General features: G+C 42.0%; 1 protein-coding gene across 13 annotated transcripts in view; it reads left to right on the top strand.

The window, feature by feature from the left end:
• Positions 1 to 25652, top strand: part of LOC410637 (nuclear receptor coactivator 3) — a 92325-nt gene that overhangs the window by 23820 nt on the left and 42853 nt on the right. For 2 of the 13 annotated variants that reach the window (XM_016916999.2, XM_016917000.2), the window contains exon 1: positions 23980 to 24342. The exons of 2 other annotated variants lie outside the window; for them this stretch is intronic. In XM_016916999.2, coding sequence (XP_016772488.2) covers positions 24146 to 24342 — 197 coding nt within the window. In that variant the 5' untranslated portion in view covers positions 23980 to 24145. 9 more of the 13 variants (XM_026445885.1, XM_016917005.2, XM_016916997.2 and 6 more) reach the window with 9 other exon arrangements.

The following is a 25652-nucleotide window of genomic DNA, read 5'->3' as shown; positions in this document are numbered from 1 at the left end:
AATATATTTCATATATACGTACATTTAATATATAAGGTGACATTGTGCTCGAGTTGTGAAAATATTCGCTTTTATCTACTTTCCGTTTTATCGTTCTTTCCCCTCGTTGAAACAGGTTTACGCCAAAGTTCGTGACGGATCGCCGAGTACGCTTTGCATCGAAATTCGTGTCACAGGAGTAAAACTCATTTTTCTCCGCTTCGTTTACACGAGAAACATAAGTTATAAGTTATTATTTCGTCGAAACTAGAACGTTAGATTATGTCATAAATTATTTTTAAAAAACTACGAATAGCGTATATACACTATATTTTTTCTAAAAAATTTCGATATAACGTGGAACGGTATATTCGATTGATTTAGTTAATATAAAATTAATTCGATTAATACGAGTCGAACGAATAGTTTTCTTGAATCCTGCGTTCGATCTCGAGTTTCATTTTTAAAACGTCGATTCGTCGATTGACTCCATTTGATCGGAGATATTAAGAAATTACATGGAAAAGCGTCTCGATTTTTCCATCGAATTCGATCCGATCCGAGAGGACAAGATCTGGTTTTTGATGGACGTGTTATCGCGGCGTGAACTCATGACGCGGCCACGATATTTTTGTAAATTTGGTGGCATCGATCCAACCGCACCTTGTACCGCCGCATCCGATCGATTCCGTTTTTCTTTTTTTTTTCTTCTTTTTTTTTTTCTTTCCAAATTAAAAAGAAAAGACAAAAGGTGAAAAGAGATTGATAGACGTGAAATTGTTGGAATTTTCTTTTTCCAAGATTCTAAGCGTTACGTCGTTTACTTTTCATTTATTTTCATTTATCCGAGTCCACGCGAAGAAAGAAAGCGAGTCCGCGTTTTGAGAATACAGGAATATCGGTGAAAAATCGGAGGACAAAAGGAATTTTACTTTCCAAGAAGTTCCGTGTATTTGTTGGCTAATCGGTTACCGCGACTTTTCTAAACTGTCGTGTAACGAAAAAAACAAGAGAAGGAGGAACGCATCCACGCGGACATTGTGGGTCAAGGTTCGCGGTGATAGTAATCGTGTTTCGTCGAATCGCTTTACGAATTATACGTATACCATCGTCAACAAGCCAACCTTTGCTTTGTTTCCAATCCCTCCACCGGATATTCGTTTACCAATTTATATACAATACGATTATCGTTTCTCGTCATCTCGATTTCTTTCTTTTTTTTCCTTCTTTTCCTTCTTCCTCTTCTTTTTTTTTCTTTCTTTCTCTTTTCAACACTTTCTTCTTTCATCTTCTCTATGTTTTCCTCTTGCCGCGAATTATACGCGATCGAAATCTACGTGATAGATTCCAATTAATGTGGTTTGGCGCATACGCGACACGCGTATTAAAGTAACAAAGGAAATGTACCGGATTACAGAACGTTTGAATAACAGGATATTTGGTCAATAAGTATTCGAATGAACAAAGTTGGACTTACTTATGTAGGATTATTTAACGATTATATAGGATATTTAACAATTGATATAGGAAGTTTGGCGTTAGAACGAAGAATTCTTTTCAAAGTTGGTCATCGAGGTCGGATATTTTGAGGACATTTATCTGCCTTCAAATTATAATTATCTTCCGTTAAGTTGTACTTTAGACGAGCTATTATTTTTTTTTCTTTTCTTTTCTTGTTTTTTTTTTTTTTTACCACGTAGATTAGATCGTACCGTTGAATTTCCTTGTTAAAAACTAATTTTTAAAATGCTTTTTACTCTTAAACGATGATATTCGAGTTAATATCAATTTTTTATTTTTCAATGATTTATTTGAAATACTTGTACGTATTTGATATTTTCGATTAACTATTATTTCTTCGAACAAATTACACAAAATTACAGAAAACAATGCAATATTATATTAAGAACGCATCTCTCTCATTCTTCTCTCTCTTTCTCTCTCTCTCTCTCTGTCTAATCTACGATTAAAATTCGATAAACGCGACACATGGATTGGCAAATATAATAATTTCGCGTAATTCGAAGAAATTGGAAACTTAATTCGAACGATATAGGGAATTACGTAATTAAATTCGAATAAAACTCGTACTCGCGTATTTCGTTTTATTTTATTTTATTTTTTTCTTTCTTTCTTTTTTTCGCACAATGGCAAAGTCCAATACGGTGTTAATTATTCTTTGGAAGAACATGGGTGGCGCGAATCACACGTGTCGAAAAACGTATGCTTTAACGTCGATTTCGAACGAAAATCGACGAGAAAACGAGCGATGTAACCGGTAAAACCGATGTAATTGTTACAAACGGTTTATACGATACGATACCAAGAAGGAAACTTAGAAATGCGAACGTGATTGTGGCCTCTAATTATTAACGCAGAAAGAAACGTTTCTATTTCGTCACGTGCCATGCTTTACGCAATTATCCTCATTGCTAAAAGTCTATTTCATAAAGATACATTTACATGGAGCGTGTATATTTTTATCGATTTCTTGTTTCTTTTCGATGATAATTATCGTTTAATTTATCGTTTTTTTTTTTTTAAATCGATCCAATACAGCACACACATCTCTTACTTTTTGTCTAACAATTTCAAAGTTAAATCGACGAATAGATCGATCAATTATAAATTTGAATTTTAATTCGAAGCGTTCGAACAGTTATTGAAATTAATTAAATGTCAGGCTATTTAATGATCAATGTATATATTTATATTAATTTCAAATATCGTGGAAAATTAAATTGAACACGGTATATATTCTGGTGTGATCAAATTAGAACGATCGCGATAGAAGAGATAAAAAATTAATATTTCGTCGTATCGAGGGAAGCGATAACAAAAAGGGAGGGGGAAAGGGAAGAAAGCAATTAACAAAATTTAATAAGTGGATGGAATATCATCGATAAGATAATCGGTCGATTGAAAAATGATTACGCGTAAATTTCTAAGGGAATAGGATTTATTCGATAAATATTTACAAACATTATTTTATACATGAAACGAGTTAAAACGTGGGTTGGAACGTGTTCCGAATTGCTGCTTGTTATTAAGATCCGTTTAGTTAGATCCGTTTTCTCGCGATATCTCTCCTTTCGTCCATCCTTTCCTTCTTCGACGCGAGGAGGTGTCCTTCTCCTTCCCTATTGGCGCGTACGTATCGATGAAACCTCGACAAAATTAACGAGATTCCCGAGACGGGGCGTCGATGTCCAAGAATTTAATTCGGCTGGAAATATTTGTTGGAAATTCGTGGCACGAGTCGATGGCAATTCCTTCCACCGATAATCATTTCGCATTAATAAACGGCGTTGAACGATACGAATACGGCGCGAGAGCGGCGAAGGAAAGAACGGTTTTCGCGTTGAAACAAGGCCGATGATAGCGCGGTGTAATTTTAAACGTAACAACTCGACCGAGCTCAATGGGGAATCTATTATTTGTGCGTAGAATGAACGCGTATCGCGAGCGAATGCTCTTCTATTCATAGGTGTCGTTTCCGTTCAACGTTATGGAAAATATGCGAGGCTTGGCCAGGTTGCTAGTACGAATACTTATTTTTAGATCTATCCAAGCCAAGTATGGGACAATCGTATTTACCAATCACGTCGAACAACCATTCGTACGGAGTCGGAGTCGACTGATTTTTCAACGCTCGAACGTGTAATGTAATTCCTATGGAAAAAAAAAAAAAAGAAAGAAAGAAAGAAAAAAAAAAGGGAAAAAGGAAAATGAAATGCATGAAAGATGGTGAAATTATCGTTTCGTTCCGATAGATTTTAATTAATTTGCTTCGACGTTACGTTTAATATTTTTCGTGAATTTTGTTCAATGGTAAACGTATCTGATTGTTTTTGTATTTTTTTCTAGTCTCGTGATCCTTGCAACGATTTCGAATCGACTCGACGATGGAAAAATTGAATCTAAGTAATAAGAAGAAAATTCGTGTTATAAAGAAAGTCGAACGAATCAATTACGAAATGAACGAAAGAAACGTTTCATTTATATATTTCATTGAGCACGTGTGCGGAGAAAAGGCGATTTGCATATTGTTCGCGATCGAATCGATGGATAAATCGGAAATAAGTTTGAGGATTAATTGAAACGTTAACGCGTCGCTAGTCTCTACGATGTAAAGTAAAGGGAGTTTTATCGTAGCAATCGATTCTTCAACTCTCCAATCTCGATAATTTTGTCAACGGAGAAGATGGATATCGAACAAGAATTGTTCATTCACCTCGTTTTTTTTAGGTAAATGGATTCTTACGCGATACGTATAGCGTAATATGTGTATTATAAATTACGATACAATATTTTATACGAAGGATCGACGAATTAGTAGCGTTAAACGCAAATAAATAATTGGACGGACTTTGTATCGTATCTATCGTCAATTATCAATTAAGATTATAAATTAGATAAACGTAAAATACGATGCACAACGGACGCGACGCAATCGTATAATATATATTTATGATCTCATCATATGCGTATTCTTAAAATTTTCACCATTACTCACCGCTTTTTAATCTTGCGCGCGTAGGCTTCTCCGAATAGCGAGCCGAAATATTCGAATATTTCAAATTTAGATACTTACACGCTCCAATTTGATCGGGATTCTTCTCCTTCCCTCTTTTTCTTTCTTTTTTTTTTAAAATAATCGGTGCGACGAAGTCGAACAAAGCGAGCGCGGATTAACAACCTCTCGCGCAGCGACTCTCGTCAAAGAGTAAACCGTTGGGTGGACGTCCATTCTTCTCGTTTAATGCAGATATACACGCTCGAGCTCGTTTTCTCGTTGCGTCATTGCCAGTGGAATCGAGGGGGTGTGCTTCGAGCGGCCATTGAGCCTCGAGAACATTTTCTTCCACGTTTTGCGTTGTTCTAACGCTAGGAAAAAGCTCGATTAAAGTCACGATTCCGTTATGATCCCTTCTCTCTCTCTCTCTCTCGTTTGCTTCATTGTTCCGAATCCTGATTTATGAGTTTTCCTTGCTTTTCGATTGCTCGCGTGGATTCTACTCTTTTCTTCGGATCGAAGAATATGGAACGTGCACGATCGATCCTTGGATCCTCGTTAACGAAAGGAATGTCGAGGATTATTCGATTTCGGGGATTTGGGGAGCGGAGGAGGACGGATAGGATACGTGGCGGCGCCGACGCCGACGCTGGGCGACGACGACGGCGGCGGCGGCGGAGGCAGGCGTGGTACACGGCAGGCGACCTTGACCCCCGTCCTCGACTCCCGCTCGTTCGCAGTCTGGTCGATATGTGCCGTTCCTCATCCCCCTCGATACACACCCCCGCCAATCCTACCTTGCCCTGCCCAACTTCCCCGCGCCCACCTCCATATATCCTTCGCTCGATGCGACGCGACGTCGCTTTTCCGACCAACCCGAACTTTTCCCCCCCTCCCTTCCTCGCTTCCAAGGTTAACACCTTGCCCTTTTGATTTTTTTTTTTTTTTTATTTTATTCTTTATCACTTATTTGTAATAATAAGTATACGTTGGATAAATTCTCTTTTTGCCTCTTCCTCGTTATCCTCGTTAATCGGCCGCGTTCGTTTGTCCAAATTCGGAAAAGTTGGTAGGAGAAACGTAGGAGAAGGGAGTGGACGCGACTATCCACGGCGTGAACGCAGCAGCATCGACTCGTTTCGAAGCTCGTCGTCGACGTCCACGTCCACGACGACGACGCAGTACCCACCTTTAACGTGTTTGGTGCGCGCGTTGTATCGATTTCACCGAAGCCTTCCCAGGCTACGGCTACGTTTCACCACCAACTTCGAAAAAAAAGATGGTGGTATATCATGAATTCGAATCCTTCGAAATATTTTATTCCCAATCGATGTCGCGTCATACAAATTTCTTCGTATTGACGTGGAAGCAAAAAAAAAAAAAAGAAAAAAAATTGAATCATCGTTATTTCGTCGATAAAAGTCGCGAAATTATTTTCTTCCTCCCTTTAAAAAATTCTAAATAGAAAAAAAAGAATCGTCATTCCAAATACGTATACATATACATGCGTTGTAATTTTTATAATTTCCTTTCGAAGAAAAAAATCTGAGATCCTCCGTACGATATTCATATTTATTCATATCAAGTTCAATCTGAATTTAAAATTCAGGGGATGGAAAAATTATTACTTCCTATATCGACGCTTTCGACCTTTCCGACAGGAAATTTGAAATTGAAATATTTTTCCACGAGCGAAAAGATATACCGATTGTTTGAGGGGGGGAAAAAAAAAAAAAAAAGAATAGTGTACGAAAGTTGGGTTCCCAGGAAATTGGCGGTGCGTGGACGAATCGGGGTATCGGTTGGATCGGCGAATGACGTGATTTGTGCGGTTACAAATACGTGCGGGGGCCGGAAGGTGATTTTCGCGGCATCTGTGCACGAATCCGGCTCGATGCGCGTTGCAGCGGCAAGGTTACCCACTTTCCAACGCGTAGTACATACTCGTCGTGCTCAAGGTATGCCGATTTTGAGGCAGGTCAGTTGACGCTCTTTCACTCGCGGTAGCGCATTTCTCAAACATTCTCTACGCATTTCTGTACGCACGGGGAGAGATATCAAGTATAATGCTATACGAAGCGCGTCGCAAACTCGTACCGTGTTTCATCCCGCGGAAGCATTTATCACGATCTAAGTCGGGATCGATCGGTGGGGAGGAGGATTGTTCCCCCGTAGGGTAGCTCGAAACACGGGGTATCGGTCGCGATACACCCCAAATGTTCCGATATCTCGACCGTGAAAGGACTGTTCGTTAGTCGACTGACCTACCCTAAAATCTCCGCACAGTTGTGCGCGTGTGAACGCACGTATATATCGTCCGATGATCGATTTTCATGGAAGCGTTTCACTCGGAGATAACGAGCGTGCGAGGCAACGGCGTGGTAGCAAACTCGGGGATGACGATTAGAAGCGAAGCGGAGGCGAGATAACGCTTTACGACGAAAAATAGATATAAGGTAGCTAGGTTAGGAGTAACGATATCGATAACCGTGTAGAGATAACGATGGTAACGGTAGCGCGATAAAAACGATGGCCAAGCGGGCTAATAGAACGATACGAAGAATACTAACGACTTTATCGATTACGTATATATATATATAAGAGGTGAGATGATTCGAAAGATAGATCTCGAGTCTGATTATTTTCCTTTCAAATTGGAGCGCGCTAAGCGAGTAAAAGAAATCGGTGGATGCGTGGTTCCAGCCGATCGGATCTAATTCGCTGCTCCATTCTTGCTCGATGGGAACTCGAAACGTTATCCTCTGTTCCCCTTCCTCACCCTCTCTCCTACTTCACCTTGGTCGCTCGTCTCCCCTTCTTCCTCTTGCCTTCTTTCCTCTCCGACCGTGCACACCTAGGAGAAGTCCTTTCTCGTATACCGGTTTCGCATTTTACCCGTGGAACAACGCATCGTCCAACCCTCGAAAACGCGATCTCCTCTCCTCGTCGCGCGCGCCCGCGTTCGCCGTATACTTGATTTTGAGGCAGGTCGGGCCAGCCTATTGGTCCCTTCGGCTGTCCGCCCGTCTCTCTCTCCTACGTCTTCTTTATCGAGCCTCGCCTCTCGTTCCAAGCCGATATCGTTTATTAACCGTCGATTTTGGCGAACGTCGCGAAGAGAAAAACGTGACGAAAGCTCGCGATGGAGGTGATATAGATATAGATATATATGTACGAATCGACACGTAAGGTAATACGTAAGCGAGTACTCGATATCGTTCCGTTGCAACGATACGTATCGCCGAACAATCGGAATACGTACGCCGCTAATAGCTTTGGAACGTCGAATCCGATTGTTCTCGATAAAACTAGGCCGGGTTATGGTTTCTTTGAAATGGTAACTGCGGTGTTCGGTGGTGAACGGTGCGAACCGTTGTATCGCGAGAGTAAAGTTTCCATTTTCTCCTTGTTTTTCCACGTTTTCGCCTCGCGATATCGCGCTACTCTGCCCGTTTTATGTCGGATTGTTACGATATTTCCGATATTTATTACGATTTGTACCCGCGCGACGTGCAACGCGATACGACGACCAAGAATATTTATATCCGTTGCGATATTTCGATAGGTGTCGAGATATTTATGTTTCCTTTCTTTAATTATTCCGCTCTTCACGTCGAATCGTGCAAATGTTCAATTGTAAATCGAATGGTAAGTGGCACGTAAAGTGAAAGTCGAAGCCGTGGAACGAGCGGCAATTTGAATTTAGCGAAGGAAGAAACGTACGTACGTACGTAAGCTCGATGACGATTCGATTCGAAACCGTGGAGAACGATTTTTTGAACGAGCGAATAAGTTTTCTTTGTTATTGATGGTTGCGATTTAATACCGAGGATTTAATTCCACGTAAATAAGTTTAATGCGATTCTTAACACGTAACCTTGATGCGTGCGTGACTTACAAGATAATAATACCGCGATGCGGTGATATAACGTTCGTAAAATGTGAGAATCGTTTCGAGATCGACTCGAGAAATTCACCCATTTCCAACTTTCCAATTCTTCCATCTTTTTTCGAAAAGATTCATCCGGGCGAAATTTTTCCCCCTCTCGATCTCGACCCTTCCACGCACGTAAATTTTTTTTCTCGTCCTTTTCTCGAGAAAATCCTTGGACGAATTATCGACGGAAACTTGATCCGAACGATAGACGGTCGTTTTGCTTCCTACGCAGAACCGAATACGAATAGATTCGAAATTCCATCGCATCATCGGCTAAACTCGATCTACGCGAATCTGTCGTATGAATCGCTTTGCCGCAAAGATATACGCGTTTGCAACAACGTTTCCGGAGAAACTCGTTCGGAATTCCGGATCACTTTGGATTTTAATTACAATTATCGTACATTGTTAATCGCGATCGCGAGTCATGAGACGTCGTGGAAAATCGTGATCCAATTTGAGATCGTTTGTAAGCGTTTATTAAGGCGTTTCCACTCTCCGTGTTCAAATTACCGATTCTTCCAGATATTTCGAAAAATACAGATATTTTTTTTCTCTTTTTAGCGTTAATACAGGATGAATAATTTCTTAAGAACATCTTCTTATTCGTGAAAAGTAATGGCCGATTCGATCGAAAAAAAAGCATCATTTTAACACGTTATTAAATATTCCTTTTATGATTGTAATTATCCAATTATGATTGCAATATCCCCTGTGGGCTCGGGAATAGAATAGACCCAACGTAATCCCTGCGTGTCGTAGAAGGCGACTAAAAGGGAAATCTCGTTAAGCTAAGAAAGGGACTGGAAAACGTTCGGTTGCTCGCCTATCATTCGGCTTCTTCTTCTGTTTTTGCATACCGACGTGGTTGTTCGCGCCCAATCCGCTTAAGCGTGCGAACGGATGATGATCGAAACGTGTCGCGTGTCGCGCGAATGGAAAAGTTCCTGTTCTTTCGAATCTGGAGCATCCCGCCATCGCCACGGATTCGGCCCTTTTTTCACGGTTAATCACGGTTTTTCTAGGCTAATTGGAAACACGCGGAATGGAACATTATTATTGGATCATTTGAACAAAAGCTCTCCTCGCGAGGTGAATAAAAGAATCTCGTCTCTCGAGCGAGTAGATTCGTAGGGAAAGATTGACAATTTGAGAGAAGAGAAGAATTTTTTTTTACCTTGCAATTTTCGATAATTAATTTGAAAATCATCGGTAAATCCACGTCGATCGAATAGTTTGGAATTTTGCTTCGGGTTTCTTACGGTTTATTTGAAAATTGTATCAATTTTTTTGATAAAAAGTAGGGAAGCATCCTCTGCTTACGCGTCGGTCTAAGAACGTTTGAAACGAGAGAAAGAGGGAGGTGGTCGTTATCTGTAAAAGTCGCTCGTGTTAAAGAGGTTAATCCTTTGGCTAGGAGAGGTGTTATTCTTATCTCGGAATACGATAAATAGTCTTTAAGTTGGCAATTACCCAAGTTTATTCGATATTTGTTCCGCCAGAGAAAGCATTCTATTCTCTTCCCGTTTCTTTGTTTTTCGATCGAAGAATAGAATTGGTTATCGTTCGACTCGATTCACGCGTTCTCGCGAGAAAATTATTATTTTTCCTTGCCCGTCTGGAAATTCAAATTCCCGATTGTTTCGTCAAAAATAGTTGTTTATAAAATTATTCCTATCTTTATCTTATCGTCGACGATTTAAACGATAATATTTGTCTCGTTGTAACTTTACTTTTACTTTTAACAGATAATTCCGATAATCCTTTTAATTGACAACAATTTACCTATTTTTATCTATCTCTTTCCCTCTTGAAACGAACATTTTGGTGAAAGTAAAATAAGCATTCGTTGTAAGATATCTTAATTTCCACTTTCCATTTATAAATATTTTAAATATTTATGCAATTCGATATAGAATAACATAGATCTTGCATCAAATATATCAAAAGCGTGTAATTCACGAAAAAAGATTTATTTTTCTCAATCTCTCGAGCGTCAAAGATTCTCAAAGAAATTAGAAAATTACGAGGAGATAAAGGATCGAAGGAGGATAAAAATTTGTCTGGAAATCTGTCGGATCGGATCGGCGAGATATCAACTTCTCCGACAAACAACGCGTTAATCCAACTTTTGAACAACCGCCTCGCTGTTTGCTTCGAGGAAGGGATCGCGTTTAACGCCGATAATCTCCGATAATCGTGGAATCCCGGTTGTCGAGCTACCGAATTCCACGGAGAATTCTCAACGACCGATTCCCAACCACGGAGACAGTTTTTCGTGATGCGATGATTATAGGAAAGGGACGAAAATGGCGCAAATTATAGCCGTGCTCGAGACACGCGTTATCGCCTCCTATCGGTTGTTACGCGAACGTTCAGCTGGACGACGGGGCTATTTTACAGCGCGTTCGAAAACGGCCGATAAACACGCATGTTTTAATTGTGTATCGATGATCGCGTAGCATAAACGTATCGCTCGTGACGTGAAGAGATTGTAAATAAGCTGTCCGCGTATCACGCGTGTAATCAATTTGACGAAACGAGCAGAATTTTCTAGAAATTTTAAAATCATTCGTCGAACAACGCCAAAAATTTTCGATCGATGCTTTTTCCAATCACAATCTCGAAACCGTCGATTTTTCGAACGCGGTCGAAAAAGTTTCAGTTTATTCGATTATCGAAGCGAATCGAGAAGAATCGATCGAGGGAAAAAGAGAAAAGAAAAGAAAAATTGCGAGAGGAAGCAATTTTCGCGCGTTCGAACAAAGTTATCGTAATTCGACGACGAAAAAGGTTCGATCTAATTCCGATTTACTTGGAAATACGCGTTCCCTTAATTGCAACGACGAATCTCCGTAACGAAGGGATAACGATCGCTACGTAATACATTCTTGTTAACGCCGTTGGTCGATTTCATTACGCAAGAGGATCGATCGACAAGTTGTATCGTTAATTAAAAAAGTTTTTCATCCCGCCGCAATTTTTTTACGACGAGGCGTTAGAGATAGTTTTTTTTAACTCGTTGGACGAATAATTTTTCTCGAATACGAAAGACGACGAGAAAAAGAGCGGAATGGAATCTCGAGCGGACCTCTAATAATACATTCCCCTTGAAAGTTGGTAAAAGACGATGAAACTGGAAGGTTCCAGGAACGAAATGGCGGAGCGATTAGGCACGTTTCTAGAAAGGGATAGGATAGAAATAATGGCGGTGGGGGAACGGAAGTAGCGAGGGCCGATCGCGCGGATGAGAGGGAGAGGATGGTCGAAAAATTCGAGAGCGGTTCCTCGGCCCACTTGGGTTACCTTGGCTACCAGAGAGCGAACAGCAGCACCAACCACCAAGATGGATCCTTTTCGGAATCGAAGGGATCTCGCGGTGGTGGTGGTCGGTCGGTCGGTCGGTCGGTCGGTCGGTCGGTCGGTCGGGTGGCTCCGTGAAATCATCGTCTCTGCTCGGCTCGGCCGGATTTTAATTTGAACGTGGTCAGGAGCGGGCCGTTCCTCCGTTCGGGGAACTGATGCGCCCCCTTCTCTTCCCCTCTCTCCTCGCTCCCTCCGTTTCTTTCTTCCATCAGCTGCGCCCCGCTTTTACCCTCTTTTTCTTCCATATTCCGAGCCCTGTGCTCTCGGTTACGGGGGCGGCGGTGAAGGCGGAGGGAAGGCGCCCCTCTTCGAAGGCGCGAGTTTCTCCGGTATTGATCCGTGTGCCCTCCGCTACCTTCTCTCGTCAAACGCGTATCCGTTGCTGTCGATTTTCTCGAGACAATGCGCCGCTCCTCCCTCGTCTCCGCGATATACGCGCCTATATTTCGGACCAACTTTCCACCGTTTCTTTCCCTGGAAACAAATGGATCCCGATAGATTTTTCGCTCGACATTGTAACGCGTCCAAGATCCAAGGTAATAAAAAAGAAGAGAGGGGATAATTTTTATTCGGTGATATACACGGAAGCTCGGACGTGGAATTATCGATTCGCGAGTGGTAGGCTGGTTGGATTAATTACAGAAGATGAGAGAAACTCGAGCGCGTGGCTCGAGCCGCTCCAAGTGTGCAACCAGAGTATTCCTAATTATTCCGTAACCGTGTTGCGATCGCGAGTCGGATCGCTTTTACCTCGTAGTTACGCTGCTCGTTAATGGGCGCACCGACCACTTTCATACGCGTCCTCCTCGCTCCTTCCTTTCTTTCCTTATTTCCTTGCGTTTTTTACTCCCCTTCTTTTCGATCGCCGCGACCAAAGTGGAATTCGCCAATAACGATTGCGTAATCGTTGCGTTTCACGAGAATCCGGTGACGGTGAACCGGTACCCGTACCAGAGCGATCCATCCTCGCGCCACTCTAATATAATTTTATCCTTCGCTCTATTTTTCTTCGCCCGTGGATTCGCGAAAAAGCGAACTTCATCATCTTCTAATAATAGAATATTCGAGAGAAAATTTTGCCACGATATATTTTGCGAAGATCATTTTGAAAAAAGTTTAGCGTCTTAAATATATATTAAAATTTTGAAAAGTCGACAACGAGGAGAGGATAAAAGTTGGGAAGGACGAGCTTGTCATTTTATTATTTCTTTGCATTTCTCGATTTTCCATCCCTTTCCTCGAGAAACGAAAAGAAAATTTTTCAGAATTCATGGTCGTCTCGCTTTTCACTCTCTTGCTGGGATTTTAAATCGAGTAGGAAACTTTGCTCCTTCTTTTTTTTTTTTTCCCATTGATCCACGAGAGAAAGTAGTTGCATTCGTACGCTGCTCCTTTAACGTCTTCTTCGCAACGGAATTTAATCGGTTGGAAAGAGAGGGGAGAGAAGAAAATTGTCATCGATCGAAATAAACTGGTAACTCTTCCGAGAGATTGGTTTTGATCGAAATTACCGCTTTTATAACTTAATCTAAATTTAAAGTTTGAAGAGCGATACGCGATACACGAATATCGAAACGATATTTTTACATTTTCACGTTGCGTATATTTACTTTCGATGAGGATTTATCGAGCACGATTTTCTTGTCAAAAATTATGAAAACGTCTTCTCGATCCGAAACGAGCGAACGTCCATCTCCTCCCCTTTCGTTTCGGAAAGGAAGCGAAATTTTCTCGACCGAACTGTGGCGGTAGATGTTTCCTTTGGTCGCGTGCAGAAACGACACGGTTCGTTCTGCTAGCGCAAACAATGCCGTCTTTAGGAGCGATCAGCTCTCGCGGTGGATGCTTCCACCTACGCAAATATTGATACAGACGAGTGCGTGCTCGTGTCCCGACGCCTCGTTAAGTCGTCTAACAATTACCGTACCGGCCGAGTTAAGTGCTCCCCACGCGAATATCCTATCCCTTCATTTCTTCATCCTCGTCCATCCTTCCCGAATCGAGCTCTTTTTTCGGAATTTCGCACCTCGTCCCTCTTCTTCTTTTTTCTTTCTTTCGTATAATTTGATTATAAATTACGCGACACGGGAACGTTTATACAGTAGCGGAGATTTATCGCACATTTCAAATGGATACACACGCTTAACATTGACTTTCTTCGCTTTAATTAACCGAGATGTTGCTCAAACTTCCCGTTGCGGCTTTTTACGGCCATTCACCGAGTAGATAATAATTTTTCTTTCGCGTTCACACGCATATACGCGCTACTTTTTTTTTTCTTTCTTGTCTCCTTTCTGCATCTCCTTTTTCTTTTTTCAAGGTTTCTTATATTCGTCGCAATTACGAAACGTCGCGAATAACATTCAAAGTGATAAACTTGTTCGTTAAAAGCTGTAAAAGAGGAAAGAAAGAAAAAAAAAATGGGAGAAAAACGTCGTCTTTAACGTTTTTTCGCGGAATCGATTAAACGGACAATCGTTGATCGAAACTACGAGCTATCGTTGTTTCCCAATCGCGTGTCTGGAGAACGTGTTGGCGAGTTTCATGAGCGAACGCGGTCGTCCTTTTATTTGCAACAGACCCAAGCTCGAGAGAGAAAGAGAGAGAGTCTCGCCGCCGATCCGTGAATTTATGTGGAGGCTCGAACTCGGTTAAGGGCGCGCTCGAAAACAAGCGGAGAACGAACGAATGTAAAAGCTCTCGGATACGGATACGAATAATTGGAGGAGAAGGCGAAGGGATGGTCTCGAGTTGGGTGGCGACACACGATCGCTCTAATCGCGGTTTCTTTCCGCCGCGAAAACCGCGCGCGATCGATACGAGCCGGTCTTGATGTCGATTACGTAACGCATCCCTGCCCTACAAGTACGCCTAAACCACTCCCTCCTCGTCCACCACCACCCCGCGTGACGCAAAGACGCAAAGTTACGTCACATCGTGACAATAGAGCGCCACGGCGTCGTGTTGGTCGACATGGCAACGCCATTTCTCCCTTCTCTTGCGTCTGTTTACCATCACCTCGTCAACTCGGTGTCATTTCTCCATCTTTCGTCCTTCCTTCTCGATACATCAACAATCTCGATCGCGATATCGCGTTAACCAATTACTCTTGGCAAATTTTCAATTGCCGACCGTTGCACCAGATTTATTATATACGTTTCGACGATACGCTCTCCCCCCCCGTCCCGATTTCGTTTCGATCGTAGCGGAGTACATAGACAAAGAGATCTCCTCTCCGATCTCTCGCGTGGATCGGATTAATTTAGCAGGAAAGTTTTTGGGTTGCTTGTAAATCGAGTTCTATCGAGAGTATAAAAATACGACGATGCGTGATAATAGCAACGATTACAGAGAAAGAAGGGAAATCGTTGGCCGATGATCGAACTGGTTTATGAGATCGCGTCACTTTTAAATCGAATTGAAACCCGCTCGATATCCGGTTTGCTTGGCCGTCAGTGACGAGATATCAATTCGGAGGCGAAATTGGCGCGAGGTGGAACGAAACCGTAGCATCGGGAAATAACTGTAATTATCGGTTTACATTTAAGACGTGGTGATTTATGCGACGTGGATAGTAGGCGCGCGCGCGGGAGAGGGGGCACTTTTCACGGCGAACCGGAAATCGTTAAAAAAAAAAAAAAAGAAAGAAAAAATGTAGAAACGGGAGGCCGGTGATAGCAGTCGCGCACAAAGTATACACTCAACTTTTACATATTGATGAAACGCGTCGTGATACTCGGTTTGAAATTAAAGAACGCAGGACCGGTTCTGCCGAGTCTAACTATACTTCTAACAGAACGATGACTCACGTATCGAATGTATAAAACGCTGAAATCAAAACTCCTCTTCTTCTCTCCTCCGTGCACGCGCGCTTTCGCGAATTGGAAATTAAACGTCCCGATTGAAAATAAAGCGACACCTGATGATCCATGACAATTTACCAATCGCGTTTTTAAAATTCTACTTTTTAAAAATTCGTCTAATTCGTTTAAAATTACGCGTATCAAGAATGCGCGCGATAAATAAATAACATTCGCGTTGCACTTTTCAAATCTTTCTGATTTGATGAACGATTTTTTTTCAAACGATCGTCACGCTTACCGCGCCGCAGCGCCGTTCACTGTATATATGCACGTATATACACGTGTATGTATAGGAGAACGGAGAGAAATGCGAAGATCGTAAACGATATAAAGTTCTTTGCTTTGAATTGCATTCCCTTCGCGCGAAATTCTCATATTTCTATTTCCGCTTTATTAAATTTTCCACGCGTCCATCCGTCCGTCCGTCCCTCTTTCCTCCCCTCGTTCCCTCTTTCTCTTCTCCTTTCCCTTATCTTCCAATTGATTTTGACGGGATTTCGATACGTTGCTCCTCCTTAATCTCGAAACTCGATTCTCCGTTAAAAATGTTTCGTTTAATTTCGCATGACGAATTCCGCGATCGTAAATCCATCCCCGTTTCCCCTTGAACTTTGCTCCCTGCCGGCCTCTATTCTCGTAAAATAATCGTCGCAACGTGTTCATCGCGGCGATTCGCTTTTCGCGAAACGGGTTCTGCGAAAACGCGCCACGCATCCTGCGACGCGTGCTATATATGACGTTTACGGCAACGGAAAGTCAACGAGGAGACGCCTTTTTTTCTTCTTCTTCTTCTTCTTTTCCCTTTTCGCCCTCGTTAATCGCCTCCCCTCCTCTTTCTTAAACATCTTCGTCCAAAGATGTATCAAACTACATTTCCTAGTTCTTCGCCTAGTTCTTCTTTCCTAGTTCTTCGCCATTTTTTAACGCGATCTTTGCGTTTGTTAGGAAATTAGAATTATCGGTATTCTACAAGAGACGGAAATGTGCAACGTAAAATGGAATATTTAGAATGGAAAAATAGCGTGGTTCCAGATGGCGTAATCGCATGTCGGAGATCGCAAAGGGTTTTGACGGACGCGAGGCGAATCCGTAAAAGGGCGGGGAAGGGAGAGAGAGAGAGAGAGAGAGAAAGGAAAGGGAAGAGAGCGTATAGGAAGTCGGCTCGCGTGCGAAGGTTTTCGAAACGGGGCAAGAGTCGGACACGTCCCTGAAACACTTGCAGCTTAGGCCTGAATTTGGCCACCGTGTCACGTTCACCGATGGGACGCATCGCTGGCTTTCACTCACCGGCTCGATTCACTTTCAAAATTGAACACCGACCACCTCCTCGCTTCGGCTCGCTCGATTTCAGCAGCCAGGAAATGCGTTCCGCTCCCCCAGGGAATCCCGGATGTCCCCGTTTCGCATCCTCTCCTCTTCCTCCTTATTCCTTCCCTACTTTTTATCTCGCCATTTTCCGATTGTTCGCCTTATACGCTCTCGATGCAGGCAGATGTAAGGTAAGAAGGATCGGAATTAAAGGCCAGATGCAAAAGGATTAACAAAGACCGTTACGATTCACGATCGTTTTCTTTCGTTACGATGTATAAAGATTTAATTGTAATCGTGTTTTATTCCGTAGAAATAGAAAATTGGAATGGACGTTAAGGAAATTTTGCAAAGAGGAAGGTGTGTCCTAGTTCTTTCCAAGTTCGAAGAAGAAGGGAAAGCAAAGTTTATAAAATATATAAAACTCGGACGCGTTTCATCACTCGATTACAAATTTTCTCCGAAGATAAGAAAATCGAATTGGGTCAAGAAGAATCCTCTATCCTCCCGAGTGCGATAATTCGAGTAGAAGCGACAACGATCGCGATGACTAAGAGGCGTCGATATCGGGATGAAAAAAAATAACAACGAGGCAAGGTTCACCGCTGCGCAAACAAATTTAAACGAATGTAACTGGTATTTATTTAACGATTAACGGTGAAAGGATTAAAGAACGTACGAACTCGGCGAGCGATCCGAGTAACGAGATCATTCGCGAGTGTGCAATGCCATCGGTGAATGGTCTTTGCGTAATTCCAATGTTTCTATGTTTCGATGTTCGTGGATGGAAAACGCTGATTTTCCAAAAAGAAAAGAAAAAAAAGAAAATTAATCGTACGATTTATTTTTTTTTCCCTGTCGATGTTTCAAAATCGAAACAAAGTTGCACGCTCAAAGTGTAATTTCCAAGTAATCGAGATAAATCCTGATTTGATTTTCCCCGAAATCGAATCGGAAAAACGTAGAAATACGTTTTGATCTTTTATCTTTGATGGATTTATTAACTAATTTTTAACGCGTTCCTCGTTTCTTCCCGCGTAATAACCTTGTTAACGGGCGAGTTTGCATTCAATGGCGAAGGCTCGTTCGAAACGAGATTTTTCCTTCTTTTAATTAGCATCGATCAGGCTCGATGGGGCCGGCACGAATCGCAAAGTGCAGTTTCGAAATGCCAATTCGATACGCGGCTGATTTTTTAAAATTCCATCTCCGTGTTTTTTTCCGCGCGTAAATTAAAATATACGGATTTCCACGAAGATGAAACGACAATGAAACGTAATCACGCGAGTGTATCGAAATTATCGACGAGTTTCATTGTCGTTGCCAAGGGATAAACGTTGTTCAGAAATGGCACGGAATGAACGTCCTTACGGATGTACGATCGTCTTGGTGTTTATTCGAAAAATAGTCTTCCGATAATCCCTAATAAGCCAAGTGTACGATAATTATCGACGATAGAACCTGCCTATTAATTTCAAACGTAAAATTATGGCAAGCTTATTAGCATACTTTCACTCGAGTGAAGCAATCACAGGAGGTCAGAGAGAGAGAGATAAAGAAAGAGAATGAAGGTGTACTTGGTCTTAATCGAAGTTGCAATTGACAGTAGGAAGTGAAATTCTCTTTGATCGAGATCGAAATTACGACGAAATCGTCTCGCTTTTTTTCCCCTTCGCCTCTTCTCCATCCACAGATACTTTTTTATCGCCCGTTTCACTTTTCGTATTACGTTTACGATTCTTTGCTTCGTAGAGTCGACCATCGTACGAAATATAAAATGGACGGATTTTCCTTACGATATTTGTCGATCGATATTTGTGGCGTGCGAAACGAATTACGTCGTAATAACAAGCCTCGTGTGATCATCGATCGATCGTAACGAATGTTTCGATCTTACGTTACGTAACGAATGCGTTGGGTAGGGGAAAGTTTGAGGTGTGACACGTTTGAGTTAAGACGAGGAGCGATATAAATGAAAACTCGTTTCGTTGGCTGTCGGTCGATTCATCGACGAATCGAAAGGAGTGGAACACGTTGAATTATCCACGCTCTGCCCCTTCCCTCGGAGGCTAATCCGAAATTCCTCTTACCTCGTTAATTAACATCTAACATACGTCTCGTAGATATATCTCGTATTAATTGTACGATTCGAATTGTACGATCCAGAATGAACGAAAGAATTAATGGTGATTTTTCGCTCGAGAAGAGGAAGATAATGGAACGATATCTGTTGTTTCTGCGATCTAGACTCAACGATCGAGTCTATTCGATGGAACGGTTCCAGAGGTAGAATTTGATGAAGTTGAAGTTTATTAATCATCCGTTAAAATTGCCGCGCTATTAAAAGTCTCGAACGTATCTCGTAGGCAGAATATTTATGCAAAACGAGCGAGGATCGTGGAAAAATATAGGAATAAAAAAATATAGCGATAGAGATAGAATCTTTTTCTCTTTGCTCGTCGATAAAAGTGGGAAGCGTAATAAGCGGGGGATAATCGAAAATTCACAGCGAGTATCGCGGAATATTGGATAATCAACGCATAATTAGCGAGACAACGACGAGGAAACGTTTTTTTTTTTTTTCTTTTTAAATTTTCGCCAAGTAATCGCGAATACAATGGGTAATATTAACCGTAAAAGCAATCTTACGAAGATTTAAAGAGCTGAAATTTCCAATTTAATAACGTATATAATAGAATCAGTTTCCACGAGGGTTTATTGCGTTTAATATCTGGATTCTTAATTCGTGGATCGTGGAGATCCTCGATTGTTTTTATAAGATATGGAAAACGTAATGTAATAGATAAATTGGTTCCAACTACGAACGAACGAACGAACGAAACAAATTGCAAAAAGAAGGACGAGTAAATTCTGCTCGTACGAAAAAAAGAAGATTATTCGTTTTAAAACCAACGTTAAAAAAAGGAAAAAAAAAAAACAGTAAAAAAAACGTTGTATGAATTATAACGGTTATCCCCTTCCCCGATAAAAGGTAACGAGCCGACGATAAAACCCGCACGAGTTCGCTCGTTTTTTAACACGTCCAAATCGAATAATTCTTTACACGATCAATACGACACTTTGCGATGTGGTAATCGTTTCGACGACGATATCGCTACCACCGTCATTCTCGAAAACGATCAAAAAGATGAAAGACGAAAGGGAAAGGGTAAGACGAGTGTACGGATCGAATGTTATCTCGTCAACGGACTCGTCACGTTTCGTCCGCGCGAAAGAAGGATCCTGGAAAAATATTCGGTTTCCCTTATCGATGTGGCAAGGGAAGGCGTGTAGCGTGAACCTGAACTCGTAACGGCGAAAGGATGGAAAGGGTATGTAGAGATGTATGCGCGGGGAATTCTGGTCGATGGCCGTGGCGTAGAACAGTTTACAACTGCATATCCGAGCCGGGGAAGTGTGTTACTACTCGAGCGTAACCGAGAGACCTCGACCAATTTAAATGCGCGATCGCCTTCTACGGATCCTCGCCGATCCGAGTAACGGACGCGCATCTTTTCTTCCATCGTTTCTCTTTCGCGGGAAATCGATATTCCTGCGAAATCACCGTGATTCCCGTGATCTCAATTCATCGTCCAATATGTATTTTTAATGTTTTATTTCTCGTTTAAAGAGGGATCGATAATTCGGAACGAATATCGGAACCACGTTACTTTTCCAGCGTTTCGTTCTTTTCTTTTTCTTTCTTCCTCTACGAAATTCCCCTCGAAACAATTTGTAATTTCTCGAGCCTTCTCCTTCGATCGTATTCGAAGATCGTGATGGACGCCTTTTGGCAAATTCCCGAGGAGAGGAGAGGAGATCGAGTTTCGGAATGATCGATGATGATTGTTGGCCGAGCTCGAGAAGAACAGGTGTTTACCTGTGAAAGTGCGAGTATGCCGTGACAAGCGATATCCGATGGGAGAGAAGGTAGGTAGGTGAGCCACGTAGGTAGAAGATAGATAAATGTCAATGGTGTAACGAGGAGAGACCTGTTTATGATCGATTTCAATTATTTCGTTATTCGTTCTTTGTGTTAATCATCGTTTTGAAAAAGAAAAAAAATGCAATTTTTCTCCATGTATTATTCTTGTCGATGAAATAATAAAAAAAATATTAACTCGGCGTTGTTGATCGAATCTTCGTATCTCCAGACGATTGTTCGATCCGAGATGAAAAGAAACGCGTGTAAGATTTTTTTCCCCAATGTCGATGTTTATCAATTAAATTATGTTAATCGAGTCGATGTTTGGGAAAGATTCGTCTCGACGAATAGATAAAAAAATATACAAAATTAGCGGAATGAAAAGTCATTGTTGCAAATTTGTCTCTAATCTCTCGTCGAGATCGGAATAATCGTTATTCAATTTCGAGATTTGCTCGTTTATAAAATACTGGATTCAAATTTCGCTCTATAATCTCGATTCGATCGGTCGGGATACAAAGGGAAACACGATTTCGTTTATTAATGGGAAAAAGTTTAAAAAAGAATATTCGAGAGAGATTGGAGGAGATAAAAAGGAAAAGAAGAAGAGAGGATCTCTGGGTGTTTTGATAATCCTGTGCGATTTTCTTTTCTCTCGACATCTCGATACGAAGCGCCGACGGTGGTCGTTTAAAAGGCCGATCGAGCAACCAGTTTGGAATCCTTTTGTTGGGATCGGAAGCCAAGAAACTGCATAAAGTTGTCGCACCTAATTCAGACCGGGTATCAAATTCCGGCCTGTCCGTTTTCAGCGATAGAAGTGACGTCATTATTCGCCGAATGCTATGAAATCATATTTTATGGCTGTTAAAGGATAGAACCGGTGTCGCGGGTTGCCTGCTCTTTTTTTTTTAAATAATATCGCCTCGTGGATCATTTTTGCGACACGAAATCTTTATCTCGCGATTTTTCCGCAACGATGATCGCCAATTCGACCGATAATCTTTCGCCGATATACTTACGGAATCATTGCAAAGGAATGTCGTCGAAGGATACGTCGATTTAGGCTACGTCGGAGATAAGGTTGAGATGAGATTCTTTTGTCGCGGTGAAATTAGAAAATATCTGTATCGTGTATCGAGATATCGCGAGAGAAATATTTCTGTCGTGTTCAGATTCAATTTCTTTTCTGTTACATGTTACATGTTACGTTAAAGCAGAGGAGAAATTTCGAATCGAAACATTTTCTTCAAACTTTTAAATTAAATTCAAACAAACTTATCGACAAGAATTTTTCGAATTGAAAGAATTATCCCGACAACTATCGGAATAATTTAAAGTAATTCCAGAGTTTTCGTATCTCGTCGTCCGTATCTCGTTCGCAAAAACGTTGGAAGGAAAATATCACGGTAGATTCGTATCTGTGACGAGACAGGAAGCGTAAAAAATGATTGGGAAGCGATAACGCAAAAGCCATGAAACGTTCGAATCGCGTCAGCTTTTTCGAGATTACTTAAAAATGAAATCCGTGCAAACGGGGGATGTAACCGATCGAGAAAAAAAAAAAGATCAATTTTCGTGTGCCAATATCGAAATATGTATTTCGATATTTATCGATCCTTTCTTTTCTTTTTTCTCGCAAAATCACGTACAGAGATCGATATCGAATCGACGCGTCCGATGGAATGCTGCATAACGGCGAACGTGTAACAAAATATTACGTCGATGCATTAAAAAAAAAAATAAATAAATAAAAGCCAACGAATATATCGCCTTATCCTTCAATTTTCTTGTAAAATTTCTTGTATTTGAGCTCGAAACGGTGCGCGATGATCGTTCCTTTTCTATATATATCGAGAAAGAACATGTTCGATTTTATCATTATCGTCATTATTACTTTATTATTATTATTATTATTATTATTATTATTATATCGTCTGGTCGGAAATTTGTCAAAACGGATGATCCTCCCCGCAATTTTCGAAACGAGAAGAGAAAGAGCGTACAATTTGCCAGAGTTGTGGAGCGCATTGTGCCGTAATTGGGTCCATAGCGACGTTGGAATAGCCGCAATCGCGTGGAGCAGCGGGAGAAAGGGAAACGCGTAGGGAAGCGGATAAAATGAACGGAAAAAGGGAAACTCGGATCGAGTGGCACGCAGCGAGGAAAGTACGCGAGACGAGATCGCTGGTTTTGCCGATTACGCTCTATACAGAAGAAACGTAATTGCATACGCGATTACGGCATCATTCAACTCGTTCGAACTCCTTCCTTAAACTTGTGCTATTTTTTTTTCCTTTACATTTCTCCTTTCTTAATTTTTCTGACACGAGGATAATATTTGAGATAATTTGGAAAATTATTTAAAATTATCGACAACTGGATCTCGAAATTTATGTAACGTTTATCCATATGAAATTATTGGTAGATACAGCGAGTTCAAGATTTTCTTCGTTTATGATACAAGTATAAATTAATTTTACGTTAAATAATCGAAAAATGAAGGAAATACCTGTAATTTTCCCCTATTCGTTTAACGAACCATCTCCCAATTGCGTCAACGTATCTCGTACGTGAGATCCCCTTCCTTCGTCGCTCGAAAATCTATCGTTTCGAGAAAAAAGCCACGACCACGACGTCGACCCACTTTCCCGAACAGTTGGTCCGCACGCAATTAAAAAGCCGAAATCTCCCTCTCCTATTAAAAAGTTAGCTTTTACGAAGGAGAAATGGCGATGGGAAGAAGAAGCGCACGCGATCCTTTCCGTATGGGTGGAATGGAAAGGACGCGGGTCGATCGGAAAGGAAGAGAGGCGTGGAGATCGGATCGGTCGGTCGGGTGCAATAAACGTGGCACGTAACTCGTGGCGCGGCGGTCGGTCGTCGCGGGTGCGCGCAACGCCGCGCATGTCCGTGTTGCCATGATCGCCCTGGCCCACTGACCTATTTTACACGCGGGTACAGGTCCCGCATATACGAGTCTCGACCCGCAACACCGACCGATGCTCGTCGCCCGTGCCGTGGCGAGTCGAACAGAGAGCCCGGCCTCTCGGCCCATCTCGTCTTTCTTTGCTCGTTCGAGAACGATGCACGGGCCTTGGACTGGAAGTTCGCTACGAGTCTCTACGCGGCGGCGGCGGCGGCCGGTCGATAATCGTAAGGAGGAAAGGAGCGAAGGGCAGCGATCGCGTATGCGGTTGGATTTGAACAGAGGAAACACGCGACGGTGGCGTATGCGGCGGTGGTGAGCGATGATCGCGAAGAGAGGGAAGTTGGATGCGAGCGCGCGCAGTGAGTGGCGCTGCGTTCTGGAGAAGATAGGAAAGGAGAGATGGAAGAACGGACGGGCAGCGCGTATTGGCAACGAGGAGAAGAGTGGAGAGGAGCATTGGGTCCGTGACAACTGGGTGACGGCTGCGTGGATACACGACGGTGGCAGTGATGCAAGGTGTTCTTCTACGCGATAAGTGGTGACGTCGGCAGAAACGAGCACCGGCTTCTTGCCGCGCTGCGGGTGTGCTCCTTTGCCTCTCTCGTCTTCCTCCTCCCTTCTCTCCTCTCTTTTCACTTCCGTTTTACCTTGGTCCGTCTCGTCCGTTCGATCGACCCGCTCTCTTCCTTCCACTAGTTTCGCGTCGTCTATCTCGCGCGCGAGTGCTTGTGATAAATCGTTTCGCGGATACGATGATGTGCGTTTAACGAGGAATATCGAGGAATGGAAAGTTGGTTTCTAGGTGTCGTCCACACGTCTTGTTGGAGTCTGTCGTGGGACCTCCGTGAGGATGCTTCTCGGAGAAAAGTAAGATCGAAAGTGCACGACGCGATACGTGGAACACAGCGTCGAACGAAGCGTCGATACGGTTGGTCACGGTTCCAGTGGATGCTGCTAGATCGTCGTAGTTCAGTTTTTCGTCGCATTCTTGCGCACAAAAATTATCGATTAGCGAGCAGCGGACGTAATTCAACGTAAATGTGGAATTAGGACATCGGGAAGAAGCCACGACGCGCGTTCAGACCGCGAAAATCCGTGGCGGCGTCGCCTCAAAAATCGACGTTCACGCGTCCCGCTCGCGCACAACGGAAGCAATCGTTTTCCTTCTCGAGCTGATATCAAGGTCGAGTGGCTTCGATCCGCGATGATTCTTCTCTCGGACCTTGTCGCGGTTTAGACGCAGTTTCTCGTCCAAATTTTATCGCTTTTTCCTTTTCTTTTTGCTTCTCGTCCGTGTTTTTTTTCTCCACATCGAAAATTGATCGCAATTTAATAAACATCGAGGTCGTAGTCAATTTTATAAATACACATATACGTGTATTTCTTCCAAGTTATCGCTATTATTCTTATCTCCGAGATAAATTATCTTTTCGCTTAAAATTTTTGTATCTGAATTACGCCTGATTTTCCACGAATGCATTTTTAAATTTCGTAACATTTGAACGTCGTTTTTCAATGTATAACATTACCGCTTTAACAATGTAACTCCTTTATGTATATTTTTTTCAATTCTAAACTATTCACAAAGTTGTATATATATCTCGACGTTTAATCCGATATTTCGCGATATGACGTGTAATAAATAATATAAAAGGGGAGCGATGAAAGATACGAAATTATAATAATACGAGATGTATAAATATACGTAACAATCCAGAGTATTCGGAATACACTGAAATACGTTTATATGAATGAAAATCACGCGATTCGAGAAACCGACGTCGTTCGAACTTGATAGCGTCGTTAAACGGGGAAACAGTAGCCCG

Source organism: Apis mellifera, linkage group LG16 (genome assembly GCF_003254395.2).
Source record: "Apis mellifera strain DH4 linkage group LG16, Amel_HAv3.1, whole genome shotgun sequence".
In the NCBI taxonomy this organism is placed as follows: domain Eukaryota; kingdom Metazoa; phylum Arthropoda; class Insecta; order Hymenoptera; family Apidae; genus Apis; species Apis mellifera.
This window is presented reverse-complemented; position numbering and strand designations above follow the sequence as displayed.